This window comes from Pleurodeles waltl, chromosome 3_1 (assembly GCF_031143425.1).
Source record: "Pleurodeles waltl isolate 20211129_DDA chromosome 3_1, aPleWal1.hap1.20221129, whole genome shotgun sequence".
Lineage (NCBI taxonomy): Eukaryota > Metazoa > Chordata > Amphibia > Caudata > Salamandridae > Pleurodeles > Pleurodeles waltl.
This window is the reverse complement of record NC_090440.1, coordinates 1,979,106,294-1,979,122,347: the sequence shown is the minus strand read 5'-3', so window position 1 is coordinate 1,979,122,347 and position 16,054 is coordinate 1,979,106,294. Positions and strand designations below refer to the sequence as shown.

Sequence of the window (16,054 nt, the reverse complement as noted above, 5' to 3'; positions counted from 1 at the left end):
TCCTACTCCTTGTAACCCTCATTGTCTTGTTACATTCCTTGTACATTGATTTGCACACCTAAATGATTTATTGTATAATGTTTGTGAGATATAAAGTAATCTCACAGCCTACCTTCACCCTGGGATTAGTAGAGCTGCAAAAGAAATTAAATATAAAGTACTATTTAAGCTATTGCTAGTGTCATAACTCATAAAAAGAGAAACATCTGTCCTTCTCACAGTACATGCATACCTCTTACATAGAGGGGTTGAATACAGTCAAAACTTTGCCTCTAAATCATACTTTCTGTTAAGCACCTGTGAAGTGATAACAAGATTATTGCTTGTTTCCCCTTCATTGCATTGGCAGCTCGATTTTAGGCTCTAGATAGCTCCCAGCCAGGATGAGATGCCAGTAAAAGGAAGGCAGGTAGTCTTTTAAGTGACCTGTATGTTGGTCCCAGTCAGAAGTAGCAATAAGAACCATTCCACCCGCTTCTGTAAAACCCAAGTTGCTGCTCTGAAAGGAAACTAAACATGTTGTGGGTGCTGCTTAGTGAGTCCTGTTGTCAGCAATTTACTCTGGGACAAATTCATCATATTTCACTGTAGCTGGCCCAGATCTTGATCAATATTTGCTGCTGAAAATGGTTGGGTACGTATCAAATCCTGCACTATTGAAAGGGTATACATAAAGAACAGAGTGAAATGCTGGTCCTGAAGAGGAACGTAATGGTGTGAGATATGCAGATTGAGGATTTTAAAAAGATGTTGAGAAGAAAAAAAAGGTCCCATTGCCCTTGCCTCACTGTGCCCAGAAATATGGGCATATGAAACTTGCTGTGAGCCAGCTTCCAGCTGTACAGGTGCAATTTACATGAGAAAACCATTGTGTGCGCAATGCAGAGAGGGCAAGGATTACATGTGAATGTATTCCAAACCCCTTACCGGCATTCTGGAAGGTGCTGTGAGAAACTCATATTGCTTTTAGCCGCAGGACTTAGTTGTGTCCCGTCATAAAAACTCATCCACAATCTCCTAGGTACTTGGAGGTGACTCAGTTTACAGTGTGCACTATACAAGAGTCATGCTGCATGAAAATAAAACTACACACACCTAAAAAAAGAAATACTTCTAGGAAATGAAGGATGGAATGAAAATGAAGGTAAAATGTAAACAGGAACTGCTTTGCTGAAATGAATTACTTTATGGTTTTTTGACATGTATTATTGAGAAATAATTCAATGCTTTTGCCTTAAAATTTGAGGATATGAACATAGGCCCCATTAGGGACCTGTTTCAAACTTAGATTTAGGATGGGAAAAGGCCATTTTTATTTTCTTCTCCAAAAGCCTTGCTTTCATTTGGTCCCCAAACAAACCCACATGCTTCTTTCCAACATTGGGGGCTTTAGTCTAGTCTGTGCTGCAGCACAAAGGCAACAGCGTAGGTCCTGGGACTTATTAGAGTAAGAGACTATCTCCTTCCTGGCACTCCTACATTTGAACTAGAAGGAGTGGGCCTGTTGTCATATTGTTATGATCCTTCCAGCTTCTCATACCAGTTGTGCGGGAATAGCTTTAACCCCAGGGTGGTTTCTTTATATGTGTATCATTGTGTGGCATGGTGTTAATACTGCGAGATCCATTAAATATAAGGTTTAGAAGGCACATTACTTAAACAGTTTCAGCATTTCCACACTTGAGCTCAATTAAGATGGGTTATAACCTGCTCTCGTAAAGTTCATCAGTGCCAGGCTCAGGTTTAGCTTTGTGGTGCCAGAAGTGCCAGTTTGAAGCATCACAGACAGGACTAATTTTCGCAATCAGTAATTATTAATAGAACTAGGGCATGATTGAAAAAGTGCATAGGTGCCCATTGAAACTCCTCCAATTATACACATATTGAACCGAACATAGAAAATTGGTCAGAATGTTTCCTGACGGTATACATTGAGGGTTAAAACCTTGGGCTGGTTTTTGGGCTGATATTAGTCTGCAGTGGGTTGAATCTGGGCTTGAACTCAGACAGATTTGGGCTTGGTATCTACTGAAGCACAAATGCCAATAGACCCAGGTCAGGAGACTCCCGATTTTTGCAGTCAACATAGCTTTGTTTTGGCTGCCTCCAGTCTGAACTTGTCTCTGCTACAATACGAGTCAGTGGGAGAAGTACGTTCTCCCGATTATTATTTTTTAAATCTCCCACTTTACTCTTCTAAAATGTTGGCATGTACGCATAACGTTACCAGAAAACTCCGTGGGTAGGTGCCAGTCCCGCCTATTAAAATACCGACGTGTCACGAGTCATTTCTTCGATGGCCCTAAAAACCTGGAAGGCACAGGACACTAGCACAAACCCAAAAAACCTACTAATCGGGATCTACCAAAATACAGGACTATGAGTGCCAAAATAGCGCATGCAATACTGGGGAAATACGCTTTTATCATTTCTGTGCACGCTCCACGTTGCCCACACCTTTTGAAGTGTGTTGTCGGGGAATTACCAATTTGCTAATTGTAAGCATGTCGCTACTGTGAAAGATGCAGTGCAATATAGTGGCAGTTCCCTAACGGACCCAGAATCTATACCATGGTAAGATGGCTGCCAATGTCCAACGTGAACCGGAATATCCGCCTTTCCCAAGATGGCGTTACATTTACGCGCAGGATTTCTGCAAAACGTCGCCTAGGTCTGATGCTTCGCAGCGACGGTGCTGCCGAAGTAGCAAGATGGCTGCGCTCATGCGGGGCATGTCTGTGGCACTGCTGGGAAGTCTTTGGAAAGGTGGCGCTGTGCAAGCCCGACGGCCGGTGAGAGCGCTGCGAAGACGACCTGTGCAGGTCTTATACTCGAAGACTGATGAATCCTCCGCCACGCAGACTGTCGGGACCCCTGGTTTTGCAGGTGTGAAGCAGAGACCGGCCCCGCAACGGGAGGCGAATGACTCCCGCAACCACCTACGGCCAGGATCATCTTTCTCAACAAGAGAGAGGCAGGGACATGAGGGTGTTTTGGAGTCTGAAACCCTTAAACCTATCGCAGGAAGGAAGAGTCATGACGGAAACAAGAAGTCTGGGACTGTTACCTTTGAAGGTGGGAGTCAGGATTCTGGACAGTACAAGAGGACAAGGGCGGCGACATCACCTGGGGTCAGCCGAGATCCAGAGTCGATATTGGAAGGACTACGGTATGAAAGAGCGTTTCCTGACGACAGAAGACTGGCGTAAGTTTGTTTCCTAAAAGTATTCTTTTAACGCACGAGTCTGAACCGTATCACTTTGTTATACAAACTATGTCCATTGAGCAACATCAACCCCGACTGCATTCTTCCCATTGGAGCCGCTTCCACTCTTTTAAACCCCCGACACTCAAACCACCATGGGTCATGAAGACACCGGTTCATCCCGAGGTCTTTTACTGGTTGTTCTAATCATCTTGCATATATAAACCTGAGAAACGTTAATGATAATTTAAACATGAGGTAATGCGTCTGTATGAGTAATCACTTTTTTGTTATTTGAGTTCCTCTGATATGTAGATTTCTGATTATCCCTGACTTTCTCGTACTTTACCCAGGCCTACTGAGCTATCTAGCGGGGAAAGACCAGATAGTGTGCAGGAAACGGCAAATCGTGATGCAAAATGTGGAACCTCTTGTGACATCGTTTTTACACATGTTAACAGTGGGCAACATTTTCACCTCATTAGCATCAGTTTAACGCCTGACTCTGTCAATCTGCAATTGAAAGGTGACCAGTTAACCTTTGGAATTACCTTCTGCTCCGCAAGATTAGTAGCATTTTTACTAATGTTTTGATCCGACTGATCTAGAAATCAGCAGGTATTTATTATCATAACTAGGCAGTAAATATAGTAGTCGTAGAGTCACATAATATATATATATATGTGATACTGACTTTATCCTAGACTTCTGCTATAATTTACTACGGTGCTGTTCATTCAGAGCCCAGCGTGGGACCTCTTGCTAGATCAACGAGCAACCTAACATGACCCAAAGGGGTACCATGGTGACTCCAATCCAAGTGCAACACCTCTTCTTCTCATTTAACAGTCTGCATCCGTCCTCCCAAAAAGCTCATTGCCTTGTCATGTCAGAATATAAAACAGGCAGGCAAGTGGTTATTATGTGCTTTAGAGACCCTGTGTTGCTAAGCCATGTGTTGGTGGGCAGTACTTGTTTTTTTTACAGGAAGTCTGCCAGCGTCTTAAATGTGAACTCGACACCGCTGGCCCTTATAGGTTACTAGAAAAAAAGTATGTATTGACCACATATTTTTAAATAGCGAATCTTGTAAGATCTTTCTTTCTTGGTATAGCTGTAGGCTGAGAAAAAAAATCACACCAATTAACATAAATGTTATGGTGAAAAATGCGATAAGGACTCCGACAAGGGTTACATCTCCCGGAATAGTCTGGGTGTTTCTACATGGGTAGGTGTACCAGAAGTAGAGACATCTTATCTGCAAAATTCATATCTTCTAGACAGCAAGCGGTATCCATATTTTTGTCAGCAACTTAACATTGTGGTCCATGTCGAACCACCGACATTTGTTCTTAGCATTCTCTGGGTAATGCAACCAAAATTTAGTTACCTCCCCTTTTTTTTTTTTTTTTTTTTTTTTTTAAATGTGTTTATTGTTATTATATCAACAATGCCGAAAAAGGAAGTTACAGTGTTTTAAGTTTGCTTAATTGCCCAATTATTTCCATGCATCAACATTTATCTCTCTTAGTTTCACAGGTTAACAGTATAATTACCATTTGTCAGGTAGGTAAGGGTTTTGGGAACATTATGCTCGTAATAATCATTATGTAACTCGTAACATATGTAAAAAACAAAGAGGATACAAAGAGAATGCAAAAGGCTAAAGATGAGAAGGGGGAAAAAAAAGAAGTTGATGTCAAGAGAGGTCAAAATGAGCGTGCGGGAGGAGAGGATGAGGGGGGGAGGAAGAGGAGAGCGGCGCACTCGCCGTGCTCGAGCAGACCCTTCGTCATCCTCTGGGCTGGGATGATATGTATTCTTGGAGTGATATCCGGTCCGGACATGCATGGGCGGTCCAGCAATCATACAGGCACGAGGGGCAAAGCCAATGAGGCGAGTGTGACTGTGGCCCGGGGTCTCCACGCCCGGGCCGGCACCGATAGGAAGTGCATTTATGTCCTTCCATCCATGCGCTCTAATATATTACAAGATGCGCTTGTGTCACAACGCGTCTGCCAAGATGTTACCTCCTGTGGTCACAGTTCTTGCGTTCTGTGTGTCTTCCACCCTGCATTTGCTAGTGTGCTAATTGTGTCGTCATTCCAAGCATGTACTATGATTGTTAGTTATTTGTTTGTGACGTCTATTCAGGGGGGTAATTTATCATCTTTGCCTTCTAAAAGTGTTACAAAGGAGCTCCAGGTCTCGACACCCTTGACCTGGTTCCCCATGTCCTGAAGTGATTGCAATGTATGTTCTTCTGCATTTGCCCAGCGTAACAACTCTGTTTGCCATTGGTGTATGCTAGGTGCGCTGGGTGCTTTCCAATGCATAGCTATCAAGCGTCTGTACATCACTAGTGCTAGTGCTATGCACCTGTGTGTCTGCTTCCGCCTTTTAGATCTTGACCCTGTACCCAGAAGGCATAGCTCGGGGTTAAGGGACATTGGGATATCAGTCCACTCGGACAACAAATTTATTATATCATTCCATGTGTGCTGAATTGGTGGACATTCCCATGTCATATGAAAAAAGGTAGCTTCTACGGCGCCGCATCTAGGGCAACTTTGTGGCATTTGGGGGAACATGTGTGCTAGTCGGTGAGGTGACAAATATGCTTGATGTACATAATTGAACTGGGTGTAGCGGAATCGTGGATTACGTGACCCTTCATAAATCATTTTCATAGCCTGGTTCCATGCTTGCACCTAGAGTGGCTCCGAGAGTAGCTGATCCCACTTGTTTTTTGCTTGCTCCTGTCCGTGTTCAGTGTGCGTTGTCAGGATTTTATATATTCTGGATACGATTAATGGGATTGTTGCGCTATCTAACAAATCATGTAGTATAGGGGTAATTTTTGGTTCATTTTGCCCACAATTGCAGGTTGAGCGAGCTAAGTGTCGTAGTGCACCATATGCTATGAAGCTTCCCTGCCCCAAATTATGGGTATTAGCCAGTGCATCGTATGTTGAGAAGCGTCCTTCGCAGTAGATATCACCCACTGTTTGTATGCCCCTCTCTGGCCATGTACACAGGCCTACCTTTCCTGCTATGTTTCCGATTTTTGGCATGGCCAGTAGTGGGATCTTGGGGGAGTATTGTGGCTTTTTATCCCCAGCTAGTGCGAAGGATCCCCATATCCAGTGGGCGATATTTAATAGGATGTTTTGTGTGTGTGTGTTGATCCTTCTCGGTTCATCAAATATTGTAGTATACTAGTGTGACCTAGATCCGCGAGTATCATCTGCGTTTCTGCATTTGTGGGATTTCCAAGCCATTTAAACACCCATTGTAGCTGGGCAGAAGCATAATATAATTCAAATCTTGGTGCCCCTAGCCCTCCTGCTGTAAGTGGTTGATATATTTTCATTAGCGCCACACGGCGGCGGCCCTTGCCCCCTATTAGGTCTACTAGTATGCTGTTCAATGATTTAAAAAAAGAAGCGCGGAGTACCAGTGGGAGCGCCATGAAGAAGTACAGCAGACGCGGTAGTATTAACATCTTTGCTATAGCAACTCTACCCATGGGAGAGAGTGGGAGCGAGCACCAGAAAGATAGTGAGCCCCTAACGGAGCGTATCACTTGGCCCAGGTTTCCATCTTTGAGATCCAGTAGATTGTGATATACATTTATTCCCAAGTATTTAAAAGTGGTGTAGCACCATTCCAGGTCCCCCGGGCTTTAAGTCAAATGGTGTATTTCGGGTACCGGTCGCATAGGGAATAGGCAGGATTTTGACCAATTTACTTTTAACCCAGACACCACACTGAATTGGTGTAGTAACCCCAGCAAGTCAGGTAGAGATTCTGAGTGATTTCGTAAAAATATTAATGTGTCATCTGCGTATAGTGACACTATGTGATGCGTGTGTCCGTCCAGGATGCCCCATGCCGGAACCAAGGAGCGTAGCCGGGTGGCTAGTGGTTCAATGGCGAGGGCGAACAGCAGCAGGGATAGCGGGCAACCCTGTCTGGTGCCCCTTTCTGTGGGGAACTTCTTGGATATTATATTGCCTGTCTTGACTCTCGCTGTTGGGCTAGAGTATAAGATCTTAACCAAACTTATGTATGTCATACCAAATACCATGCGGTTTAGAGTTTCTATAAGGAAGGGCCATCCCAGAGTGTCGAACGCTTTTTCAATATCTAATGATACTGCTACTTGACTATATTCGCCCTCTGGGGTATTTGCCATTAGTCGCAGTAGATTCCGTATGTTGGTGAAAGTACTGCGGCCCGGTATGAAACCGGACTGATCTTGGAGGACCAGGTTCAGCACCCATGGGAGCAGCCGATTTGCCAGGATTTTACCAAGCAACTTACAGTCTGTGTTTAACAGCGATAATGGTCTATATGAGCGTTCATCTAATGGGTCTCTGCCTGACTTGGGTAGTACCGCTATCAGTGCCTCCCTTAAAGTGACAGGAAGCTGACCGAGTTTCAAGGCCACAGTCAGCATTCCCAGATATGGGGTTAGTGTTTGTGCTGAGAATGTACTATAGTACTCTATGGGAATGTCGTCATTGCCTGGCGCTTTCCCATGCGCTAGTTTTTGCAAAGCTAGCTGTCCTCCGCCAGATCTATCGTTTTTTCTAAATCCTCCACCTGATCTGGGGTTAAGCGAATTACTTCTATCCCATTGAAGAACTCGTTTAACTGTTCTGTTGATGGAGGGGGTGGGGCCTTGTATAATGTGCTGTAATACTCTTTAAAGGCGTTATTTATTTCCACTTGGGTGTTTACTATTATCCCCGTATCAAGGCGCATTGCCCCAATTCAGGGAATTACAACTTTCATTCTTTAGCAACCATGCCAACAATCTACCAGGTCTATCACCTTCTGCGTGTGCCCGAGCCAGATAATAACGGTAGTCATACTGCCTTAGGCGCCAATCTGCCTTTCACCATTCTGTTCGGAGTTTATTAAGATCTGTCACTACGGTGGAGTCCTCTGCTTGTTTGTATTCTGCAGTTCTGACATCCCGCTCTAGCTGATGGAGCTCCAGCATCAGTGTTTGTCGTATTCCCACAGCCACCGATATACATGTGCCCCTTAGGACCACCTTGTGTGCGTCCCATTCATTTGCTCTAGAGCTTGTAGTCCCATGGTTTAGGGTAAAATATGAGGCAATATGAGTAGCTATATCTTTTCTAAAAGGGGGATCCTGCAGCAATCTTGGTTGGAGACGCCAGGTTGGGATACAAGCACGCGGTCTACCCCATTTAATGTGAACGACCAATGGGCTATGGTCTGAGATAACCCTTGCGGTGTATTCTGCGCTCGTGATTCTATGCGTTAAGTCCTGTGAACTGAGTATTAAATCGATACGGGTATGTAACAGGTGTACAGGGGAGTGGTACGAGCATTCCCTTTCTTGGGGGCGCAGATGTCTCCATACATCTATTAGGCGACGGTCTGCTATCCATGATTGTAGCATCTCAGAGTTTTTTCTTACTAGGGCGGCCACCAGTGGGGGGTATGACCTATCCATATCTATTTGTGGGATGCAGTTCATGTCTCCCCCCCCCCCCCCCCCCCCTTCCCCCCTATATGCTGGGTGCGGTCAAATCGTTAGATAAGTGTGAGATCGTGTTGCGTAGGAACTCGCCCTGTTTGATGTTCAGGACATATATCCCATTAATTACTAGCTTTTCACCATCTAGAGAGCCTACTATTTGTAGGAACCTGCCATCTTTATCCGTTGTGGTGTGTTCTGCTATGTATGGGACCCCTGGGGCTATCCAAATCAGTACACCTCTTGCAAAAGTTAATGTCCCTGATCCATATATTAGTCCCGCCCATTTCTTCCCTACGTGTTTAATGTCTTCTGGTGTGAGATGCGTTTCTTGCAATATGGCTATGTGGATGTGATGGCGTTTTAAGTGCGTGTATACTCTATTGCGTTTGTACGTTCCCGCCATACCTTCACATTCCAAGTTAGTATGTTATAGATAGACTCCTTGTGCATGGTATATTATAATGTAAACACTGCATATCCACATTACTCGAGAAGCCCCCGATCCGTGTCTGCCATCCCCGCCGTGAGCCCCTTGCGGAAGCCCGCCTCCATAGTCTTTCTCACCCCCCCCCCCCATACCAATCCCCGTGCAAGATGACATCGACCTTAAGGAGGTGGGATAGGCCCAGAGATAGAAAAAAAGAAGTGAAGAAACCAACATAAAAGGATATTTGGGCCAATGGCCAACTTTGAACTGAATGGCACAACTGGTGCATAAACTTAAGTCTGTACAGTTCAGTTCCATTCGGGTACCGTCCAGGTGGGGGGGGTACGTGGATTAACTGGCGCCAGGCACTTGGCAGCCCACCCTTGCGATGCTTCTTTCCACTGCGATAACCCTGGATGCGTTTGTGTCATCTGACTTTGGTTTCTTGCGACTCGTAAAATCTGCGCCTAGTCTGGTCACGTTGTGGGATGCCCATGTGTGTCCGCTCCTGCATGTTGGATGGGAGCGGGTGCGGCCCATATTGTCCTAGGGTTGGTGAGTTCTTTCCATACACCTTCTGTGAGTCTTTAGATTTCGTCCGCCAGGCGTAGGGTGAGGTCAAGGCCACCCAGTAACTGGGAGAGGGAGGAGCTGGAGCCACTGCGGAATGAGCCACTTTCGTTTAAATCTATTTCGTCTTTAGTGTCTGGTGGTAGGCGCGTGAATATGCTAGTGTCACTCACGATTTTTGCTTGATCAGCCGCCATTTGTGATTTGGTTGGACGCGCTGCGGTGCTTTTCCTTTTCTTTTTCTTAGAGCTGGGAGTGATCCATTCCTCTTTTGCTGTATCCTCGTTGGATGGTTCGGCTAGGCCCTTAGCATGTAACCATGTCCACGCGTCTTCAGGGGTTGGGAACATAAGAGTTTTTTTCATCCATTGTTATTCAGAGGCGAGCTGGGAACTTAAGTGAGTAAGTGATTTTGTGCTCACGCAATATTTGTTTGATTTTGATGTATGATGCTCTTTTACGTTGTACTTCCATTGTGTAGTCTGTGGAGGCGGTGACTTTGCTATTCTCCAGGCTGACTGTGACTGTAGTTTGAAAATGTTGGAGTACAAGGTCTCTGTCTCTGTAATTTAGGAAACGCGCCATCAGAGGGCGAGGTGGAGCGCCTGGCCGCGGAGGTCTGCCGGGAATTCTGTGCGCTCTTTCTATCACTGGTATTTTAGTGGAGTCTTGTGTGTCCATTATGTTTTTTAGCCAGTTCTCTAGGAATTCCTCAGTTGTTTCCTCGGGTGTTTCTTTTCGTTCTGGTACACCGAGGAATCTAATGTTATTACGCCTGGAGCGGCCCTCCGCTTCCTTGGTCTTGCGTTGTAGTAGCGTCATTTCTATTTCCATTTGTTGAATTTTAGTTCTCATGTCTGCGATCTCGGGTTGGACAGTTTTTAATGCTAGTTCTGTGTTGTTGACCCTGTCTTATAGTTTGCGATGGTCTGCGCGAAGTAGTGTAACCTCCATGACCGCCGTGTCAATTTTGCCCTCCAATGAGGTCTTAGTGTCCATTATTGCCTGTAAGAGTTTGTCAAATTGCAAAGAATGGGTACGCAGTGTTTCGTTCACCTGGTGAAGTGTTGCAGTTTGTGCGTTGGATTCGCTTGCAGAGGGCGGGTTACCACCGTCCCTGTGGCTCCCCGGTTTGGTTTTTTTTGGCTTGACCATTGTTGGCAGCGGTCACTGCTGGATTGCTCGTTGAGGCTGGTGTTGGTTAAATTGGTCTGTAGAATGCAGGGTACGCTGGTGTCTTACTCCAATTAATTTCGTAGGTGCGGACTACCTTGCAGGTTGTGCGAGCTACCTTGTAAATTCCAAAGAGCTTGTTCCTCTATGATGCTTGGTATGGGCTTATTTGCCTGTGAGTGGGGTCTGGAGGCGTTCCGCCGTTAGTAACTGAGTACTGGCGAGCCAGCTCGAAGCTGTGTATCATGCACGCTGCGTACCTGGTGAGTTGATAAGTTATCCTGGACCAATTGTGGGAGTAAGTTTATATTGTCCAGTTGAGCCTCCTGTCTATTGAACCATCTTCTGTTCCGTCTCCACGTTACTTATTTCACTCTGCAAATGTTTGAGGAGTAGCAGGTTGAGCTTCCCAATCCAACGCGATGTCCTGATAATAAAGAGGCAGTTATTAGGCTTCCTGTCCAGACGTGTGTACGCTTTGTGGCTTTTACCTAGTTCCGTATGTTGGACTCTGGGAGGACAGGTGGGATCCTGTTTGTTTCAAGCCTGGGTTTATGAGTCTTTGTAAGGGGAAGTAGTTTCACTTGGGTTTATGGCGTGTGACCTCCTTCTCCTTCTCCTTCTCCTTCTCCTTCTCCTTCTTCTTTCTCCTTCTTCTTCTTTCTCCTTCTTCTTCTTTCTCCTTCTTCTTCTTTCTCCTTCTTCTTCTTTCTCCTTCTTCTTCTTTCTCCTTCTTCTTCTTTCTCCTCTTTCTTCCCCCCCCCCCCACTGCCCAGCCCGTTCCACTCCTCTGCCCCTCTGAGGGTGGTGTGTCCACAGCTCTCCACCTGGGGGCGAGCCGCCGACTTCGCATCAGTGAGCTCACACGCGGTCACTACTCCCCCGTCAGCTCCCCCAGGGGGGCCCAAACTCAGGCGCCTGCGACCCGTGGGAGCCGGCCCAGATGGGGGGCCGGAAGGCGGCGCCGGGACGGTGGCGTCCGCTCTGGGCAATGCAGACCAGGCTCCCCCGGCTCCGGAGAGTTCAGGTAGTACGCAGCATGAACGCCGTATCGCCTTGGGGAGCTCCGCACCGGATGCATACGGTTCCCCGGCCCTCCCTGGTAGCGAGCGCGGGCAAGGACTCCGTGAGTTCGCGCACAGCGATGATCCACGCTTACCACCCAGATGGGGCCCGCGGCCCAGGCCCCTTCAGCGCTTGGGTCGGCCGCGTCAAACCCACGCGGTCGCCGTTATTTTCCGGCAAAGCTTGCAGCGGCCCTACTTGTGTAGGGGTCTTCACCCATTGCGTGGATTAGTATAGGGCATCACAGGGAACAGGATTATGGCAGATTTTGGTGGGCTGAGAGTGGAGCTCTTAGCTCAAGGGTCCGCTCCGGCCGCCATCTTGGCCTGGAGTTACCTCTGTAAGCATATCAAACGTTTGTCACATCTGGGAAGGGGACGTAATAGCATGTAGGTATAAGTGCTTCCCCTAGACGCAAGGCTGTTAAGCAGCCATGATTCCTAATTACCTCCCCCTGTATTAACATAATCTCATGTTGAAATCCCTTTAAATCATCTTACTCAGACTCCTTATATTTTTTTTATATCGTTTCTAGAATGCAAGGCCTTCACCAAAGGACATGAGCACGGATTAGGTTTTGTTCACAAAGCTCACTTATGCACCCATTTAATAATTTCAAGACGATTCTTTTCCTATTTAGGACATTCCTCTTAAATATTCACCCTGCATTTTTTGTTTGTTCTACAAACCTTGGAAAACTACCAACTTCTACAGAACCTTACAGTGTCATTGTGTGTGTCTGAACGTTTTTTTTTACCTATACTTCTCTTTTTTTGCTCTTTTTTTAAAGGGTGTTAAGGCTACTTTAATATTCTTGCATTTAGTTTCAAACTGCACGTTTCACCATACTCTGGGCTTTGGCACTGCTTTATTCTAAGTTGCCTTTCTGCACACCCATCAGCAATATGCTATTATTTGTGGTCTTACGAGTTGATTAGTAGAAGGTTGAAACTCACAAAGACATATTGAGTGTTTTGCAGCTTGTTCAACAATACAGAGTGTAGCTCATGTACCTGTTAAGGGGAATGCACCAGAATACTTTATAGGCATTCAAAGGCTTTACAAAACCAATAACACCACATGGTGGGTTTTACTGGAATCCATGACTGATAAACTGTAACCAGACTTATGCATGTTGTTAATCTACAAGTGGGTGAAAGCATTCTTGGAATTATGATGAGTATTTATTCAGTGCTCTACCTGTGTAAAACCTGCTTCCAAGACACACATTTCACCCAACAATATTTGGTGTGAAATAGTTTTAAAATTATTTTGCTTTTATAAAATGTGTATTATCAACTTGTAGTTCTTGTGTACATTAAAGCCACTTCTTGGGAAGGTCCCCTAAAATATTTTATGTATTGGCAATTTTAGCAGTTTCCCGTTGATGGTAACTGTAGTTATTTCCAAGTCTAAGTTGGTTTTCGAATGCATTTTTAGCGAAGTTGTATCTGCAATGGAAAAGCGAGTATAGTGAACAATATCAGCCTTTTATAAATGCTTGACTTTTGAGGAAGTCTAATTAATGCAGCATAACAGCTTAAGAGGGTGTTAGATATAGAATGTCCTGTATGGGTAATGTTGGTTGAGGTGCGTGAAGTTCAGACTAGCTCCAAACATGGTTCAGCATGTTTCACAGCACATACATGTGTAATATTGTGGAGAATATAATTGTATTTATGTAGCGCTTATTACCCCTGACGAGGTGTTGAAGCATTTTTTTGTCCAGTAGCACGCTACTCTGGAACCCAAAAGATTACAGGTGGATTAGTATACGGAAATATAAGTTGTTCATTTGACTGGAGGACACGAGTCTGTTAGTTTGATTGAATAGGATAAATCAGGCATGGAGATGGGAAAAGGCTAGATATTGTTAGAATTTGACACTCACCTGCCTATTGGTTTATTTAAAGTATATTCAGGGCCACTGGAATTATGTCGCAGTGGATGGTCAAATTATGTAGCAGGGTTGACTACATTATGCAGCAAGAAAAGGCAAATTATGCAGTGTGATATGGAACATTTGGTGATAATATTATTTCATCATTTTGACATTTTCACACTTGCAAACACTGTCTGGGCACAGGCTGCACATTGTTAGTACTAGTGTAACACCCAAATATAGCAAAATGCAATAAAAGGTGACCGACCAGTCAACATATGCAAGGGCATTCCACTGCTAGCAACATGTTTGTTGCTGCATTTTCAGTAACCTTTGAACCGTTTGAGCTCAAAACATTTTTTTGTTCAAATTTGCAGATTATGCAGCAGATAATGGATTATGTGTCAAATGAGGCAACTCCATAATTATGAGAAAAACTCTGCATCCGTGAGAGCGCATAATTTCAGTTGCTCTGAGCATAGTCTGCATCTTGTGTGTGTAATGATGGGAAGGGCCAAGTTTTTAGTACTTGCTGGAATTGGAGGTGAATGAAAGGAGATAGGTATGTCAAACTGTTATAGGCATAAGTAAAACTAGAAAATACTTAGGATAGTTAATTATAGATAATAGGTTAATCTCCATAATGGTAATGAAATATGAATTGTAAACTAAGAGGAAAAACAAAAATGTTTGAAAGCTATAAATACAAGTTTTATGTGAAAGTATGGAGGGGATTGTGGTCAACTGGGAAAGGCATGGCTTCTCTCAAAGCTTCCACTTAGCCTCTCTTTTTTGGGTGTTGGGAACCAGAGAAGCAACCTGCTGAAAAGAGCCAGAGGTGCGAGAGAAAACACAGCTCCTGTGGACGTGATCTGCAGACTTCAATTCATGGATGAGGGCTGCTCAACAGTCGGAGAAAGTTTCCTCCCTTGACCGTGCTCAAGATGACTCCAGTGCACTAGTGATCTGGCTGAGGTGGGAGCTTAGGGGCCACCGAGTCTGGAGCAGGTAGGAAATTACTCCAGAGAGGCAGTAATGAATCGAAGTTGTCTGCATTCTGGTCCCCCTGGAAGTCCTGAGGCTGTGGTGCACAGCGTTGCTGGGAAGTGGAGCTGTGAGGGGAGCATGTAGTGTTGTGGGGCCAAAGGACCTCAATGACGGCACCCATATGAGGACTGTCTGGGATGTGGGGGACCAAATAGGAGAGCTGTATCTTGCCACCTAAGACAGACAATGCGGTTAAAAAAGGGGACAAATAGTTTTTTAACCTCAGCATGTTTCGATGTATGGGAGATCTTGAGACTGAGAAGGCTGATGCTAGGAGCTTGTGTGACTAAGGCCCATCTCACAGCGAGGCTACAATAATAGAAATGTTGCCGAAATTCCATCTCACCACAAGGTCTATAGACAAATATGTTTCATCTGTTGACGGGACATTTTGAAATGAAAACAAGGCTAAACACATGGAGCAGAGAGTAGCAAAGGTCAATTCTGTGGAGTTAACAAAAGGTAAATTGCAGTCCAATAAGAAGTCCCCTCACAGATTCAAAGACTGCATTGTGGCCTATTTGATTCAGCTGTAGGGCAGGCTGAAGCATCGTCAATGTGTTTCAAGGGTGGTGAATGCCCGGATCCTTCCTTTGCCATTGAAGGCTGATTCAAGAAGGTGACAACAATCTGATGTTTTTTTTTTGAATAACCGATAGCCACTCAACTGTGAGATGACATCAGCAGCTGTAGAAGGTAAAGCAGGACCTTCTAGCTCTTAAGGTACAGGCATCTCTCTCTGGCATCCAGTAAGACATAAATTAGTCTATGAGGGTAGGCCTGTATCTTTCCCATGTTAAGACTGTTGCTTAATTTCTCACAATTTTACTTCTCTAAGCTGGGCCACAGGAGTGTATTGTGACAGGTTTGCTGGACATTATATATACACAGTGCTGCAATCTAGGCCGGGAGTGATTCCCCTGGAATTGCTGTTAAATCGATTTTTGAGTTGCTGAATATGTTGAAGATATCTCCTGTTTCTCTAACCCCGTCCCTTCCCCAGTTGGTCAGTATCAGGAATTTGCTATTGTAAGTGGATTTTGGATACACTTTCTGAGTTTATCATTAGTGGATGTTGTATTCCTTTGAGAAAATCTGAGCTATCAGTTATCAGGAAATCTATATTTTAAGCACAAGTTTAATGCAGTCAGGCATTGCAACTCA

The 16,054-nt window shown here is 44.9% G+C and overlaps 1 protein-coding gene across 1 annotated transcript in view; it reads left to right on the top strand.

Moving 5' to 3' along the window:
• The first annotated feature begins 2,627 nt into the window (after nucleotides 1-2,627).
• The window catches only part of MRM3 (mitochondrial rRNA methyltransferase 3), a 49,908-nt gene continuing 36,481 nt past the window's right edge, over nucleotides 2,628-16,054 (top strand). Inside the window, exon 1 of the mRNA XM_069226373.1 lies at nucleotides 2,628-3,205. Coding sequence (XP_069082474.1) covers nucleotides 2,712-3,205 — 494 coding nt within the window. The 5' untranslated portion in view covers nucleotides 2,628-2,711. The remainder of the gene's footprint in view (nucleotides 3,206-16,054) is intronic.